The sequence below is a fragment of the Ovis aries genome, chromosome 5, assembly GCF_016772045.2.
Source record: "Ovis aries strain OAR_USU_Benz2616 breed Rambouillet chromosome 5, ARS-UI_Ramb_v3.0, whole genome shotgun sequence".
Taxonomy (NCBI): domain Eukaryota; kingdom Metazoa; phylum Chordata; class Mammalia; order Artiodactyla; family Bovidae; genus Ovis; species Ovis aries.
In genome coordinates this window covers 92373595-92389444 of record NC_056058.1, presented here as the reverse complement: position 1 = coordinate 92389444, position 15850 = coordinate 92373595, and the positions used below count along the sequence as shown (strand labels likewise).

Here is a 15850-nt window from a genome sequence, read left to right as displayed (position 1 = left end):
GAAGTCTGACATTTTCCAGAGGATTAAGAGTTGGTGTTTGATAAAGAATAAAGCGCCATATATTGAGCTTCTTAAGGGGATTGTTCGCTTTTGTTATCTTTTGGGGCCTGTGGCAAAATAAATGCAGAAGGAGGGAAACCCGGGGCTTCATTGGCTCCCAGAGCAGAGTTGAAGCTACTGTGAAATGCTGACTCTTGAGCTCCAGGGCCCCTCACTTACATGAGCTTTACCAACGTGTTTACTAGGTTTTTGTAAAATTCACATTTTAACTACAATGAGTCCATTGATTCAGACCACTCTTTCCACTTCCACTTCTGCTGATGCCACATGCCCCTGGAGTGGCCATGGACGTCTTCAGAACCAGCTAAAATAAAGTTGAGTGGGGGATATATTAAAACTCAACATTCAGAAAACCAAGATCATGGCATCTGGTCCCATTACTTCACTGCAAATAGATGGGGAAACAATGGAAACAAAGAGAGACTATTTTGGGGGGCTCCAAAATCACTGCAGATGGTGACTGCAGCCATGAGATTAAAAGACGCTTGCTCCTTGGAAGAAAAGTTATGATCAACCTAGACAGCATATTAAAATGCAGAGATAGTACTTTGCTGACAAAGGTCCATCTAGTCAAAGCTATGGTTTTTCCAGTAGTCACGTATGGATGTGAGAGTTCAATTATAAAGAAAGCTGAGCACTGAAGAATGGATGCTTTTGAAGTGTGGGGTTGGAGAAAACTCTTGAGAGTCCCTTGGACTGCAAGGAGATCCAACCAGTCCATCCTAAAGGAAATCAGTCCTGAATATTCATTGGAAGGACTGATGCTGAAGTGGAAACTCCAATACTTTGGCCACCTGACGTGAAGAACTGACTCATTGGAAAAGACCCTGATGCTGGGAAAGATTGAGGATGTGAGAAGAAGGGGATGACAGAGGATGAGATGGTTGGATGGTATCACCGACTCGATGGACATGAGTTTGAGTAAGCTCTGGGAGTTGGTAATGGACAGGGAGGCCTGGCGTGCTGCAGTTCATGGGGTCACAAAGAGTCAGACACAACTGAGTGACTGAACTGAACTGAGCTGAATGAGGGGATATGTTTGGGTCAGAGGGTGATGTGTATGTTGTTCACAGTCACTTCTGTTTGGAGTTAAGTTGCTGCTATCCTGAGGTAGCAATGGCTTTCAGGAATATTCCTCCAATACTGAGCCCACTCATCAGGACAGGACATCAACAACAAATTAAAGCTGTATAGGCTTTCAGTTCAGTTCAGTCGCTCAGTCGTGTCCAGCTCTTTGCAACCCCATGGACTGCAGCATGCCAGGCTTCTGTGTCCATTACCAACTCCCAGAGCTTGCTCAAACTCACGTCCATAGAGTCGCTGATGCCATCCAGCCATCTGGTCCTCTGTCATCCCCTTCTCCTCCTGCTTCAATCTTTCCCAGCATCAGGACCCTACTAAATGTGATCCACCTTCTCATAAGGCATAGTTTTCAGGCCATCTAGTGTCTGCAAACTTCTGAACACCCCAACTTGGGGTGCCCGGTGAAGAATCCTAGCAGAGGACCCTTTGAATCCCTACTCGATTGCATTGCATTCAGTTCCACGTGGTTCTACCCTGTCAAGGCCAATACAGAAGACCCGTTCTAGGAAAGCTTTTGGCTTGATCTTGCCCTATTATTTCAGTTACAAGTTAGAGCATTTTTGCTTACAAGGAAAAAAATGCATCAACTTTTTTTTTCTATTTGCTGTACATTGTCATTGTTTTTGCTGCTAAATGTGTACAGTAAAATGTGGATCTGGCTTGGCTGTTAATCTGTGTGAAGTTCTAACTTAACTTTTCCTACAACCACTTATTTGGTTCATTACAAAGAGTGACTCTGTTAGCCTCCTCGTGTGTTTGTTGTTGTGGTTATTTTTTTTAAAACATCTTTACTGGTAACAGCTATTATAATACTATAAAAGCATTAATAACCACTTAGTGTAGAAAACAAAATTTTTCATAATTCTGCTAGTCTGCTGTAAATTCTTACTTTTTTTGCATACTGTATGTGTATTTTATTTTAGGACTTTTTTGGCACAGGTGGGATCACATTCATATAGCTTTGCAATTTGCTTTATTTACCTAACAAAGTATCTTGGATTTCTTTCTGTGTTCTTTTTAAGGGCTAGGTAGCACTTTTTTTGTTGTTGGTGATATTAATTTAGTCAATCAGTTCCTTTTGATTGGGTAGTTTTCATTTTTTCTATAAGAAACAGTGCTATAATGAGCATCTTTATTCATATATCTTTCCATATTTTGGAAGTTTTTTTCCTGCTGTAATATGAGTATCTAGCAGTAGAATTCCAGGGTCAAAGGCTATATACACTTTAAAATGTTAATAGATGTTTCCAAATTACCCCTTAAATTATTGTACCAATTTGTAGACTCCCCAATAATGTAAGAGTATGCAGTTCTCTACATAGTACAAAACATGAATAGTTTGTTTTTATTTTTCCTGATTTTCCTGCCCAATATCAGGTTTTCCATTTCACATTTATGTCTACCAAAGTTAGAGATAGTTTAATTTTATGGGAAACTAATTCATATTTTTTTGCAGGGCTTTTAAATTTAGCACCAGGATAAAATTATGTTGGATGTTTTTCATGGAAACTGTTATATTCTTTTAGATGGTTAACTCTTCCTTGCTCATAATTCTGATACATATTGAGTATGATGAATCAGTATTTTAAATACACAGAAGTTAGACTTGGTATAAATATTGGGGCTGTTTGAAAATTAAAACCTCTGCATTAGAAGTTGCAGTCTGACAGTTCACTTGGCTGTATCTGCCCCAGAGATATTTCCCTCATAGTTTAAGAACTAGTTGCTAATGCTTATAAATGGTTTCATGTAAAACCAGATTTCTGGTTTTTTTGGAAAATAAAACTTTGGACAATAATGGATTATATGCATGTAAATAATGGACTGGAACTGCATAGTTGCTATTCTTTTTAGGCAAGTAAGTTGTCTCCAATTTTCTACAGTTTCCGCCATTCTTTAATATATTACACCAGGCCTACTTCACCAGGCCTATAGGAATAACATGCAGATTTGTGGACAAATAAAAATATAAAGGTACGTATGGAAAGAAATTCCCTTTTTCTCTAATATCAAGACATCATAAAATTCCCTGCTTTATTGGGTTTTCTGGTACATTCATCAGCTTAGAAAGGTGGTAAGAAATAGAAGCAGTAAACATCTCAAGCAGATTTTTTTCCCAAACTTCTCCCAGGAAACCACTCCATTGGCTGGTGAAAAAGACGATGACTGGAAAGTTTATGATTCCTGGAGTTCCGCTATCTTACGCTGCAATTTCTTTAGGTCTTTCTGTACTTTATATTTTTCTAAATCCATCTTTGTTTTCTGTATTCGTTGGAGGGAGTTGAGAGAGTCATGAATTGATTTAAATCCTGGAAGAGGATATGAAAATAGGTATATTGAAGCTAAACAAAGCATTGGATCTTTAAAAAAAATTTTAACAAAAGTTACTAGTCAGCAGTCCTGCCACAATCAATCATTGTTTAATTCAAAGCATATTAAATTCCATTAAGACCAGTCTAAAAATGGTCTAAAAATGTATAATAATCTTTTTCTTATAATGTCATCAGAATGCATTCGCAACCGTGTTTCAACTAGTATCTGGCTTCATTGTGAAATTTCAATTCTTGTCCTTCCTCTCCATCCCCAATAGATTGCATAATGAAATAATTCTATATATCAAGAGAGAAATTGAAAATATTTTCTTTCTGTCCACTTGGACAAGAAATTTGGATGATCTCTTTTTTATTCTTGTTACAAAATTGAAGGTAAAGGCCACAGATGAGATTTTAAACCTTCTCGCAACCTGTTTGAAGGACTTAAGGAATGGTCCCTTGCCAGCTGCTCCCCCACGCCTGCCCCCAGCACTTTGTGTCTCTGTTATACCAAAATCCAGCCACTCAGGACCACAGCCTACCAGACCTCAAGATTCTTAGGGTACAGCCCATTGCTTATTCACTGGAGGCTTTCACATAGTCATTTCTCAACACATTTTTGTTAAAGGCATAAAAGCAAACCATTAATTGGGAGTCCCCATTTGTTAAGCTCTCACTTGGTAAAACACAGAAACATATAGATTACAAATTACTCTTCAGTTCATACTGGGATTGTACTAACAGAATGAGTAAAATTCCATCTTTAATGGGTAAATAGCAAGCAGAGCCCTAAAAGTTGGGTAAGTTAAATTGGGGTTGCTTCTCATACAGGGACCTTCTGATTCCTGGTAATTCTCAAAACTGTGGCTCGAGGCAGATGGCTGCTCCACTACACCTATCCCCCCATCCTTCCTTATGACAAATTAGATGAGCCTTTCAAATTAATCCTCTTTGATGTTAGCTCAGCTTGACACTGCTGCCATTAGCCTCCTTAAGAAGAAAAGCAGTCATTATGCTGGACTGTGCTCACTCATTTCTCTCTCTTGACTTCTAAAGGTCAGGTCTCCAGTTTGACAACTGTCCAGGCTCATTACCTGCAGTTCAGTGGGGGACATCTGACCTAGACTCTTAATTTCATGATATAACCACAAGTCAGGCCTTGATGATCTCTGAGGATTTTCCAGGTCTGACAATGTTATGATTCTATGATCTTAAAGACTGAAAAATAAATCTCACAGCAATGGCAACTTGTGACCCTGCAACCTATGAATGAGAAGCTAAATTTGCATATTTATCTTCCCTCCGGTGATATGCTGACATTCTATGGGTTATTTAGGAAAGTCGGATGAAATACAAAGCATGTCACTTGACTAATGACAAGATTGCTCCCTGGCCATTAGCTTAAAGTAGAAAACCCTGAAGGACTGGATAAGAAAGGGCTGATGTTCTTGACTCAGTTAAAGGTACCTGCTCACCTGATTGGTATTCATCCTGCATTTTCTCTAATTCATCCCAGATGTGCTTTTCCAGCTGGCTCATCTTCTTGGACAGTTTATTTTCTGTATGCTTTATTTTGTTTAGGTCTGCTTCATACTTCTCTGTGTTAATGAAATTCTCTAACTTGGTTGAAAGCTTCAGTAATTTTTCTTCCATGTTTTTTTCAGACATATCCTACAAAATAGGTCATGTGATAAAACTGCTGAAAACCTTTGTGGATTTGAATTTTATCTTAGAGAATGCGTTTTAACAAGTTTGCTTTCCTGTGATAAACATGAGTTTCCAAACCAGGTTCCCTTAGATCTAAAGCTATTCACAAGCGTAAGTTAATTCCTTGATTTGGCCTTGTTCATTTGCGGTTTCTGAAATTCTGCATGCTATGGGAGAAGAGAAAGGGCTGTGGTCCTTGTGAAATGCCTGGAGGAATAGGCATTGTGGCATTTAAAGAAGTGTTGCCAAGGAAGGTATTTTACATCCTGCTTCACTTGAGCTCCTGGGACATTCTCCTAAGTATTAGCTTCCTATCTCCATGTGGACAGGCTTCAGGCAGAACAGTGGCTCTCCATCTCTGCTTTCTATTAGAATCCCCTGGCCCATTATCCTCCCCCTCAACCCCACCCTACCCCTACACACAATTCTGATTTAATGGGGCTGTGTTGAACCCAGGAGTTGATGGCATTTACAAGCTCCCCACGTGATTCTAACATGCAGCAGGGTGGGGCTGCAGAGGCAGCCTGAGACAAACGAGCTTCTTTGCTCCTTCTCACTCCCCTGCAGGGAAGAGAGAAATGCGGTGGGTTCCATTTTCTCTTCCTTGTGATCGGCGCCTTCTGCCCGCAGATGACCGGGTTCTCACCTAGTGCCGCCTAGAACTGGCGGAGGAGTCTTGCCTAAACCCGGAGCAGAACCAGCGGGCCTGCTTGGCTGCAGGTCGGACCACACGTCCTTCAACAGCCGTATCAGTGATAAAGCTGTAACGTTTGACCTCCCTTTCTGGGACTCCTGCCTCCATCCATGTCAACAAGCTCAGGCTGAGTAACGGGAGCGTCCTTTCCCGAGCAGCCGAAAGCCGCTCTCCTGAAGTTCCAGAATCGTCTTATTTGAATCACTTGCAAGGTTGGCCGTGCAGCTCTCCCGTCCGGGCTCAGCAGCGTGGCCGGCATTGCTGGTTGGAGAAGCGAGCCTGCGATGGATTTCCTATATGTGCCTGTCGCCTCACCCCGAAGCTTGGGGGTGTCTCTACAAGGTCTGCCCTGGAGAAGGAGTTTTGAAAAAAACCTCCTCTGATCTACCAGTGGCTCTCCAGAGAGGTAAAAACGACTTGTTTAAGGCAGTTTTCAGGTTTTATCATATCTGAACATCACCCAAGGAGCTTATCCCGGAGCAGATCCCCAGGGAAGGCTCTGGAGGGTCTGATGCTTCAGCTCTGGGTTGGGACCAGGAATCTGTACTTTAAAAAGCTCTCTTTGTGTTATTCTGGTACAGGGAGAGATACCAGAAGGCGTGGGAGTGCACAGAATTGGGGTGTAGCAGACAGGCCTCTGGACTCCTATTCCAGTGCTAAAAAGTCAGTTACTGAGGCGCTGAAGGTTACTGTGAGGTTTCAAGCGTGGCTCTCGAGACCCAGACTCACCGCTCACATCTAGACAGGGGATAACAGAGCCCTTACCAGCTTCTCCTGCAGGAGGGCCAGACACTGGTTTGCACGGCTGAGCTGCTCTTGTTCGTATTTGATGACCTGGTTTTCTGTCCGTTTTTGATGGTTCTCCATTTCCTCATACAGATTCAATGAAAGGGAATTAAATCTAGGGGGGAAAGTAGTTTGTTCTATTTTAATAAGTAAATTTATGCATAAAACCAACATTTATTGAAAACTCTGCATTTTTTGATGATGAGGGTCCGTGTGCCCAGCAAACACTTAGGGGTGATGGGGGGTGGGTAAGGGAGCACACACTGGGTCCCTGCCGACAGCACCCATTTGCGCAGCCTGAAACACACGTACACACACAGAAAGGTCTGTGCCATCTCCTGTCAGTGCCCAGGCCGTAGTTGTGTGCGCAGAAGAATTACTTCAACAAGTCACTTGGTGTTAGTATAGCATGGTATTAGTCTATGGTAGAGGTTAGCTGTCGTCTATGGGGTCGCACAGAGTCGGCACGACTGAGGCGACTTAGCAGCAGCAGAGGTTAGCAGACCACCTTTTCTCTAAAAGGTTACATAGTAAATACTTCAGGCTTTTCAGGCCATGCGGTCTCCCTTGCAACCATTTGTCTTCCCGCCCAGTGGGAAAGCAGCCCCACATGATACAAATTATAGGCTTTTTTTTTTTTTAAATAAATGATGAGCAAATGAGGTGGCTATCATCTAATGACACTTTATGTACACTGAAATTTAAATTTCATGTGATGTCATGAAGTATACCTTTTCCTTTAAAAAATGATTAGAAAGTGTAAAAGCCATTCTTAGCTACGGGCAGACTGGCGAAGGGCAGTAGTTGGCTAAATCTTTTCTCTGCTAGGCTCACTGTGAAGCTGAGGAGGTGCTGGGCGAGAGAGGACAGTCAGAGGGAGAAACGGGAAGAAGGGAGAGAGACCGAAAGGACTTTGGGAAGCCAAGTGTCCAAGGGAGATGCTCCTCGGTGATCATCTCTGCTTCCGGCAAACCTTCAGTGAAGTCCCTGCGTGTCACCAATGGATCTCTGAGTGGATTCTTTATTCTTTGCGGGGGTGGGGGGTGGATTTAGAGAGATGCTGAGTTAATCAAGTGGGGCAAAATCAGAAACATCAAGAAGTGTGCAGGAAGGAACTGCTCACATCAAGTCAATGCACAATAGGACTGTTAAATAACAGAATGAAGGATTTAAACAGAAGTAGATGTCATTGTTGCTGTTGTTCAGCCCCTAAGTCATGTCCGACTCTTTGCAACTCCAAGGACTGTAGCATACTGGGATTCACTGCCTTCACTATCTCCCAACATTTGCTAAAATTAAAAGGACTGGAATCATGTACATCAGTTTGAAAATTCACTGCAGAGTGGCTGAGAGTTTGAGAGGGGAGTCCTCATCTGAAATGATTAAGAGGGGTGATGGGGCCTGGGAAGTGGTTTCTGAAGATGTTTTCTGCTTGTGATTTGCTCATGATAAGATGTCACGTTCGAATTCTGTTTAGGCTAAATATTACATCGCAGGAAAAGGGCATGTCATTTGTTATTGAAAATATTCAGACTACCTTAAACTGTGGGGTTACTTGAAATAATAGTTGCTCTAATGGTTTCAGGAAAAGTTACATGCAGCTAATTTGGTGTGTGACATTTATCACTGGAAATTGCCTAAGGCATGCTAGACGTGTACCTTATTGCATGCTTCTTTAGCTTTCCTGAAAAAGTGTTTGGACTATCAGTTGGAAAAGATGATAGTAGGTAATTTCCATTTTTATGTGGACTCGGGGTCAGTTAGCAATGTCTGGAGACGTTTTTGGTTGTTACGAATGGGAGGTGCTACTGAGCCATGGTGGGTAAACATCCTACTGTGAACAGGGCAGCCTCATAACAAAGAATTATCCTTCCAAAATGCTAATAGTGCCAAGGTTGAGAAACTCAGATTTGGATGATGAAATCCAGAAATGGAAAAGGGAGTTACTTTTTCAGTACTTATATTTGTTGTAGTGTAATAGCTAAATTCTATTCTCCATCTTTCTGAATTAATGCTTTTTGATACAGAGAGGAATATTTTTCACATAGAAAGCGTCAGCATAGGAACTTATCCTTGATGTGGGTTTCTCAATAGTGAAGAAGATGAAGTTGATTATTCTTCCTGTTCTTAGTTTAAGCTTGCTTTTTAAACACTTGTGCTGCTGGCTAATGACAGATGTTGGGTCTCAGATAAATCAGCCCCCCAGTGGATGGGTGGACAATCCCTGTTTAGCCAACTGCTGCCTCTGTCTGAAACACTCTTCCTGAGAATATACCATGGCCCCTGCCCTAATTTCATTTATATTTATATTCAAGCACAACCTTATCACAGAAAATTTTCTTGACACTCCCTATTCCTTTACCCTTCTTTATTTTTCTTCAAAATGCTCATCATCACATGATACATAATATGTAGCTCTTCTCCACTAGAAAGTGAAGGCAAGGACTTTGTTTTGTTCATGGCTGTGAACCATGCCTGGAATATAGAAATGCTCAGTTAAGCAGAGGCTGAATAAATGATTTATTCTTTCTCATTGAATACATTTTATTAGGGCTGTTAACAAATAGCAAATTATAGACATGTCAAGCTATTTAGAGACCTAATCTTTGATTTTCATCTTCCCTTCTCTCTCGTGAAAGGATTAATTGTGATGGTTAAGTGGGAGAGTATATCCCCAGATAAATAAGATAGCTTTACCATTAAGAATCCGTCCTTCAGTTCTCACCTTCACTGTGTAAATGAATGAGAACATTTGCTCTCATCAGTAATAAAATATTAAAATCCCTCTGAAAATCAAGGAGCCATTAAATGTACCTAGGTAATATCTCTGGAAGGACATGGCAGTAATTGAAATTCTGAAATTAAAATAAACCATAAAGAATGAATTACTTTTTATGATCTTCTTATCACAAGGTTTTGCCTGTAACTGGAAACTCACTTTCCTGGTAACAGAGGTCAGATCCTGTCTATTGTTAGCTTATTAAAATAGAAAGGCATTATTTAAAAGCATTCTCCTTGAAAGGTAAAAAGGATAAAAATAGTGGTTTATATAAGTATTTTCCTTTCTTTTGACTTTTCCGTAGCATAATGGACATGATTTGCCATATAAGAATTATTCTGTTAATTATAGAACATACAGGTATAATCTCAATAGGATGAATTTATCTTAGATGACACACTTTAGTTGTCAAATTCTCTACATCACCGGTTATGGGAGTATTTTGATCAGATGTAGTTACATAGGTGAGTAGATAGATAGACAGATGGAGTGATAGGTAACTTTTTCTTTCCTTTTCCTTAAATCATAAATCAGACTTAAATTACAGCCAGAGACCTCACTAGCACAAACATGAGACAAAGGTTGATTTTGAACATTTTTTCACACTGATAGAATCAGGTTAAAATGCACACCAAAGGCAATTATAAGGGAGAAAGTCACAAAAGAGCAAAAGAAAATTTAATGGGGTTCTGTAGACACCACGAGAGCCCAGAGTAGAGAGGGTGTGTGTGTGTGTGTGTGTGTGTGCGCGCGCGCATGTGTGTGCGCGCGCGCATGTGTGTGCGCGCGCGCATGTGTGTGCGCGCGTGTGTGCACGTGTGCACAGGCATGCTCCCTCACATCTGAGTCTTGGTGACCCCATGAAGTGTAGCCTGCTAGGCTCCTCTGTCCATGGGATTATCCTGGCAAGAATACTGGAGTAGGCTGCCATTTCCTCCTCCAAGGGATTTCCCAACTCAGGGATCGAAACTTCACCTCCTGTGTCTCCAGTGTTGGCAGGCAGATTCTTAACCACTGAACCAGCTGGGAAACCCTTGGCTGTGGTGAGAGTGAATGGTGAAGGCAGAGAGTGGGGCTTGGAACAAATATCCCAGTGACCTCCCTGCAGATGACATACATAAATGAGGAATTAGCTCCATCCTGGGCGAGTTTTACCAGCTCTCTCATGTCTCAAACCCAGTGGTCTTGCATCCAACAATCTGTTGAATGAACTATTTTAGAAGACATAAATATTTTGAATTCTTGAAAGCTGTTACTATTACCAGGCTTTTGAGAATTCAGATGGTGGCTTTAACTAACTACGTGAGAATATAGAAAAATTTAGTGCCATTTGGTGGGTTATAAACACAGAAGATGTTTTCATTTTTTGTATCTGAATAAGTCCTTTAAATTAGGTACTATTGTTTCTTTAGAGATTGAGTCTAAGAATCTAAGTTTCATGTCACAAACAAGAAATAAATTTCAAGAAACTTCTGAACTAAATTTATACCAATAGTGAGTGAATGAAAGTCGCTTAGTTATGTCCAACTCTTTGCGACCCGATGGACTATACAGTCCATGGAATTCTCCAGGCCAGAACACTGGAGTGGGTAGCCTTCCCCTTCTCCAGGGGATCTTCCCGACCCAAGGAGTGAACCCAGGTCTCCTGCATAGCAGGTGGATTCTTTACCAGCTCAACCACAGGGGAAGCCCTTTATACCAATAACCTCAAATTAATTTCTTCTCAGCGTTCTATGGTTTTTAATGAGTGACACTAGTTAAAAAGAAATTTCAGCTTCACTCTGATAGAAAGACTTCTGTTTATTGTTTCTTACAAATTGTACTTGAGTTTAAATTCCAGTATCTTCATAGGCTCAGACCATCAGTTTTGAGCACCTGATCATTCCCTTTCCTAAATTTCAGTAGCACAGTTCAGTTTAGTCGCTCAGTCACATATGACTCTGCAACCCCATGGACTGCAACACGCCAGGCCTCCCTGTCCATCACCAACTCCTAGAGCTTGCTCAAAGTCACGTCCATTGAGTCAGTGATGCCATCTAACCATCTCATCCTCTTTCATCCCCTTCTCCTGCCCTCAATCTTTCCCAGCATCAGGGTCTTTTCTAATCAGTCAGTTCTTTGAATCAGGTGGCCAAAGTGTTGGAGTTTCAGCTTCAACATCAGTCTTTCCAATGAATATTCAGGACTGATCTCCTTTAGGATGGACTGGTTGGATCTCCTTGCAGTCCAAGGGACTCTCAAGAGTCTTCTCCAATGCCACAGTTCAAAAGCATCAATTCTTCTGCGCTCAGCTTTCTTCATAGTCCAACTCTCACATCCATACATGACTACCAGGAAAACCATAGCTTTGACTAGACGGTCCTTTGTTGGCAGAGTAATGTGTCTGCTTTTTGAAATGCTGTCTAGGTTGGTCATAGCACAGTTAGTTTACTATAATATGTGAAGTTATGAGATGGAAGCATCCCAGGTTGATACAAATAGCCTGAGATTTGGAGTCAGACACTTTCTTACTGTGTGACTTTGGGCAAATTATTTAATCTCCATGACTATGAGTTACCTTGTGTCTGAAATGAAGATGAGGCCCAGCTGGCGGAGCTGAGTGCACATGAGCTGCATGAGCAGTTAGTGATTGGTGGTGGTGGTGGTGGGGCGGGGGTTGGGGGGGGCGGTTGGGGGGGGCGGGGGTGGTGGTTTAGTCACTAAGTTGCGTCCAACTCTTTATGACCCCATGGACTGTAGCCTGCCAGGCTGCTCTGTCCATGGGATTTTCCCAGGCAAGAATACTGGAGTGGGTTGCCATTTCCTTCTCCAGGGGATCTTCCCAACTCAGGGATCCTTCTTGGCAGGCAGATTCTTTACCATGTGAACCACCTGGGAAGCCCTTAGTGATTGGTAGGCGTTTATACATGACAATGAATATTTATTATTTCTGCCTACTGATATATTTCATTTAATATCTCAACTTTCACTTTACCTGTTAATGAGCTTTTTACTTATTTGTGTGTTTTCTCCTCTACTGTCTATGGTCATGATTGTATCTTTAGATTTTCCAAAGCACAGCTTAAGTATTATAGATGCTCAACACATTCCTTCATTCACCAGTTTCTATTTGTACCTAAATGTGTTGGGTGCTGAGGATACGAAGACTAGTGAGACAGGTCCTTGCTCTGATTTGTTTTCTACCGTGGCAGCACCTTCAAAGCTGTGTAGTAAGACTTGACTCTAGGCATTTGCTTCATTGGCCAAATGCTTTTTCTTATAATTCACTATCAACTGAACAACAGCAGCAGCAGCAAGAGCTATCGAGGGCGTGCTGCCTCTGCTCGCCGCTTGTTGAAGGGCAGCCGCAGTTCATGATGCCTGAGACTTGCTCTGTAAGCACTCGGTTGTTGGCTGAGGACACTTCTTAGCTGACCATCTGACTAAGGCCCTTCTGGAAAGAGGAGGCTCAGTGCAGAGGTCCAGATGAAATGATCCTTTGTCATCAAATGATTACTTCTGTGCCAAAGCACAGAACTCACTAGAAAACTCCCAGACAATATTCTGGCTTTTAAGTTCAATATATTAATAAAATATGTTCCGTCTACCATCAAACTTGAATTTGTTAAAATTTCTAAATGAGAAAAATTGCCAGTTAAACTTCCCCTTTAATGTTATTAAAAGCTTTTAGTCTCTTTGTTCAGAAACAGTTTTCTTTTTTCTTAAAAAAGTAAAGCAAATACTATACTCCACCCACTTTGCTTTGAGAAGTGCTCTGATTGAAAGAAAAAGCCCTACCCGCCTCACTTTCTCTTTGAACAGAATACTTTGCAATACATAGCTCAAAGGGTCAATATCCCTAATGTGAAGGAATCCTACTAGTAGATAAAAAAGTGTTGAAAATAAATGGTAAAAAATGGGCAATTCACAGAAATTCAAGGGGTGAAGGGAATGCAAATGAAAGAAAGAGATGCTATTTTCACCCTTTAATTGGCAAATATTAAAAAGAATACTCAGTGTGAATAAGAATGCACAGAAATAAGAATGGTCCTTCTCAGGCATTGCTGGTATGAGTAAATTGCTACAACATTTTTAGAAATAAATTTATAGAAATTAATACAAACATAAACTCTGACCTAGGAATTTTGTCTATAGGAATAAAAGTACCTATATCTAAGGAAATTTAAGGATATACATACAATAATTTTTGTTTGTATAAACTGGAAAAGATCTATTTATCAGTTAGTTGAATTATTTATGGCATATCTGTAAGTTAAAATATGCAGCTGTGAAAATAATGCTAGAATAATATTCAGTGATTTAGAGAGATACCAACATATACTGGAAAAAAAAGTTATTGAGTAATGCATATAGGATTTATTTTAAAAACCCATGTTCTCGCATATATAATCTATGCTAAATACATATTATATAGTATATATATAAAATCTCCCTTTTCTGCTACATATTTGTATGAACAAGGGGGAAAGGGAGGAAAAATACATTCCTGGTGTTCACACTGGTTACATTAGGAAGCCTGAATGGTGACCTCTATTTTTATCTTTACCTTATTTTATTTGTTACAATGATACATACTACTTTTTAATTTAAAAAATAAGTGGAGAAATTTTAAATAAGTCTATTGTGTAATTGAATTATAGACTAATAAGTATTTGCCTGGGGAAAAATCTGGCTTATAAACTATTAAGTACTGTAATACTAATGAAATTTTAAGACTTCATTATTTCAAATGGGAAAGGATTCTAGTTTATACTATTACAAAAGTGTCCAGATTCAGATTTAGCTATTTAGATGATTCATCTATAAGCCGATTTCCCACAGGACTGAAGGTGGGAAAAAGTAGGCAACAACATGAGTGAAGCAGTCATCCCTAGATCTCAAGCATTTACTTTTCCCCTCTTTTCAGTTTATTAATATTTTTGACTGCTTTAAGCCAGTCTTCCACTCCAGATAAGAAGTTCCTTTTCTCCCCAAATAAAATCCATCCTTAAACTGTGCTTCTAGAAACAGTTTACTTTTCTATTTCTCCTATGGACACTTTATCCTAATTCTAAACTAAAGGGATTAGATCAAACATAACATAGATATTTACTGAGCACCCTCATTGTGCTAGAATTTAAGAACCTAGACAAGAATTTTTAGAGAATGAAGAAAGTAGGTATTTTCTGTTTACTGAAGACACCTATTTCTCTTTGAGTTTTAGTGATGACCATTGGTGGTTCACATGGTAAAGAATCTGCCTGCAATGTGCGATACCCTATTTTGAGCCATGAGTCTGGGAAGATGTTCTGGAGAAGGGAATGGCAACCCACTCCAGTATTCTTGCCTAGAGAATCCCATGGATAGAGGAGCCTGGCAGGCTACAGTCTGTAGAGTTATAGAGTCGGACATGACTTAGGCAACTTAGCATACACTGTTCAGTTGTTAGCTTCAAGTCTTAGAGGTACAAGAATATACTGGTACATTTTATAGTTGGTGGCACTTAGATTTAATGAAATATGGTAGAGATGGAGGAGAATGGAGAGAAAGTATATTCATGATTATGATTTGACCAAGACATTAAACTGAAGTGATGTGGGACAGAGAGGAGAAAAAACAAGAATAGAAGGGGCAGAGCCTTTTGATGAAGGTGAAAGAGGAGAGTGAAAAAGCTGGCTTAAAACTCAACGTTCAAAAAATGAAGATTATGGCATTCAGTCCCATCACTTCATGGCAAATAGATGGGGAAACAATGGAAACAGTGACAGACTTTGTTCTCTTGAGCTCCAAAATCATTCTGTACAGTGACTGCAGCTACGAAATTAAAAGACACTTGCTTCTTGGAAGAAAAGCTGTGACAAACCTAGATACCATATTAAAAAGCAGAGACATCACTTTGCCAACCAAGGTCTATATAATCAAAGCTATGATTTCCAGTAGTCATGTATGGATATGAGAGTTGGACCATAATGAAGGTGCTAGAGAAGACTCTTGAGAGTCCCTTGGACAGCTAGACGATCAAACCAGTCAATCCTAAAAGAAATTAACTCAGAATATTCACTGGAAGGACTGATGCTAAAGCTTCAATACTTTGGCCACCTAATGTGAAGAGCTGAGTCACTGGAAAAGACCCTGATGCTGGCAAAGCCTGAGGGCAGGAAGAGAAAGAGAAGACAGAGGACAAGATGGTTGGATGACATCACTGACTCAATGGACATAAGCTTGTGCAAACTCTGGGAGATACAGAAGAGAGAGGGCAGCCTGGCGTGCTGCAGTCAATGGGTTCACGGAGTCAGACCGGACTGAGTGACTCAACCCCAAGATGGTACCATCTAAGTACCTAGAATTTCCTTTGCTGGTACTATGATGCCAGGAAATGGTGGTTATTTAAATAAGAAAGGAGCTGAGGATAAGGAGGCCAATAATTTGAATGGGGAGTCTTGTCTCCTT

General features: G+C 40.5%; 1 protein-coding gene across 1 annotated transcript in view; it reads right to left on the bottom strand.

Moving 5' to 3' along the window:
- Positions 1–3163: 3163 nt before the first annotated feature.
- FAM81B (family with sequence similarity 81 member B) overlaps positions 3164–15850 on the bottom strand; it is a 53634-nt gene continuing 40947 nt past the window's right edge. Inside the window, exons 8-10 of the mRNA XM_042250835.2 lie at positions 6622–6757; positions 4931–5126; positions 3164–3452 (exon numbers count right to left, since the gene is read on the bottom strand). Of these exons, the coding sequence (XP_042106769.1) occupies positions 3319–3452; positions 4931–5126; positions 6622–6757 (466 nt within the window). The 3' untranslated portion in view covers positions 3164–3318. The remainder of the gene's footprint in view (positions 3453–4930; positions 5127–6621; positions 6758–15850) is intronic.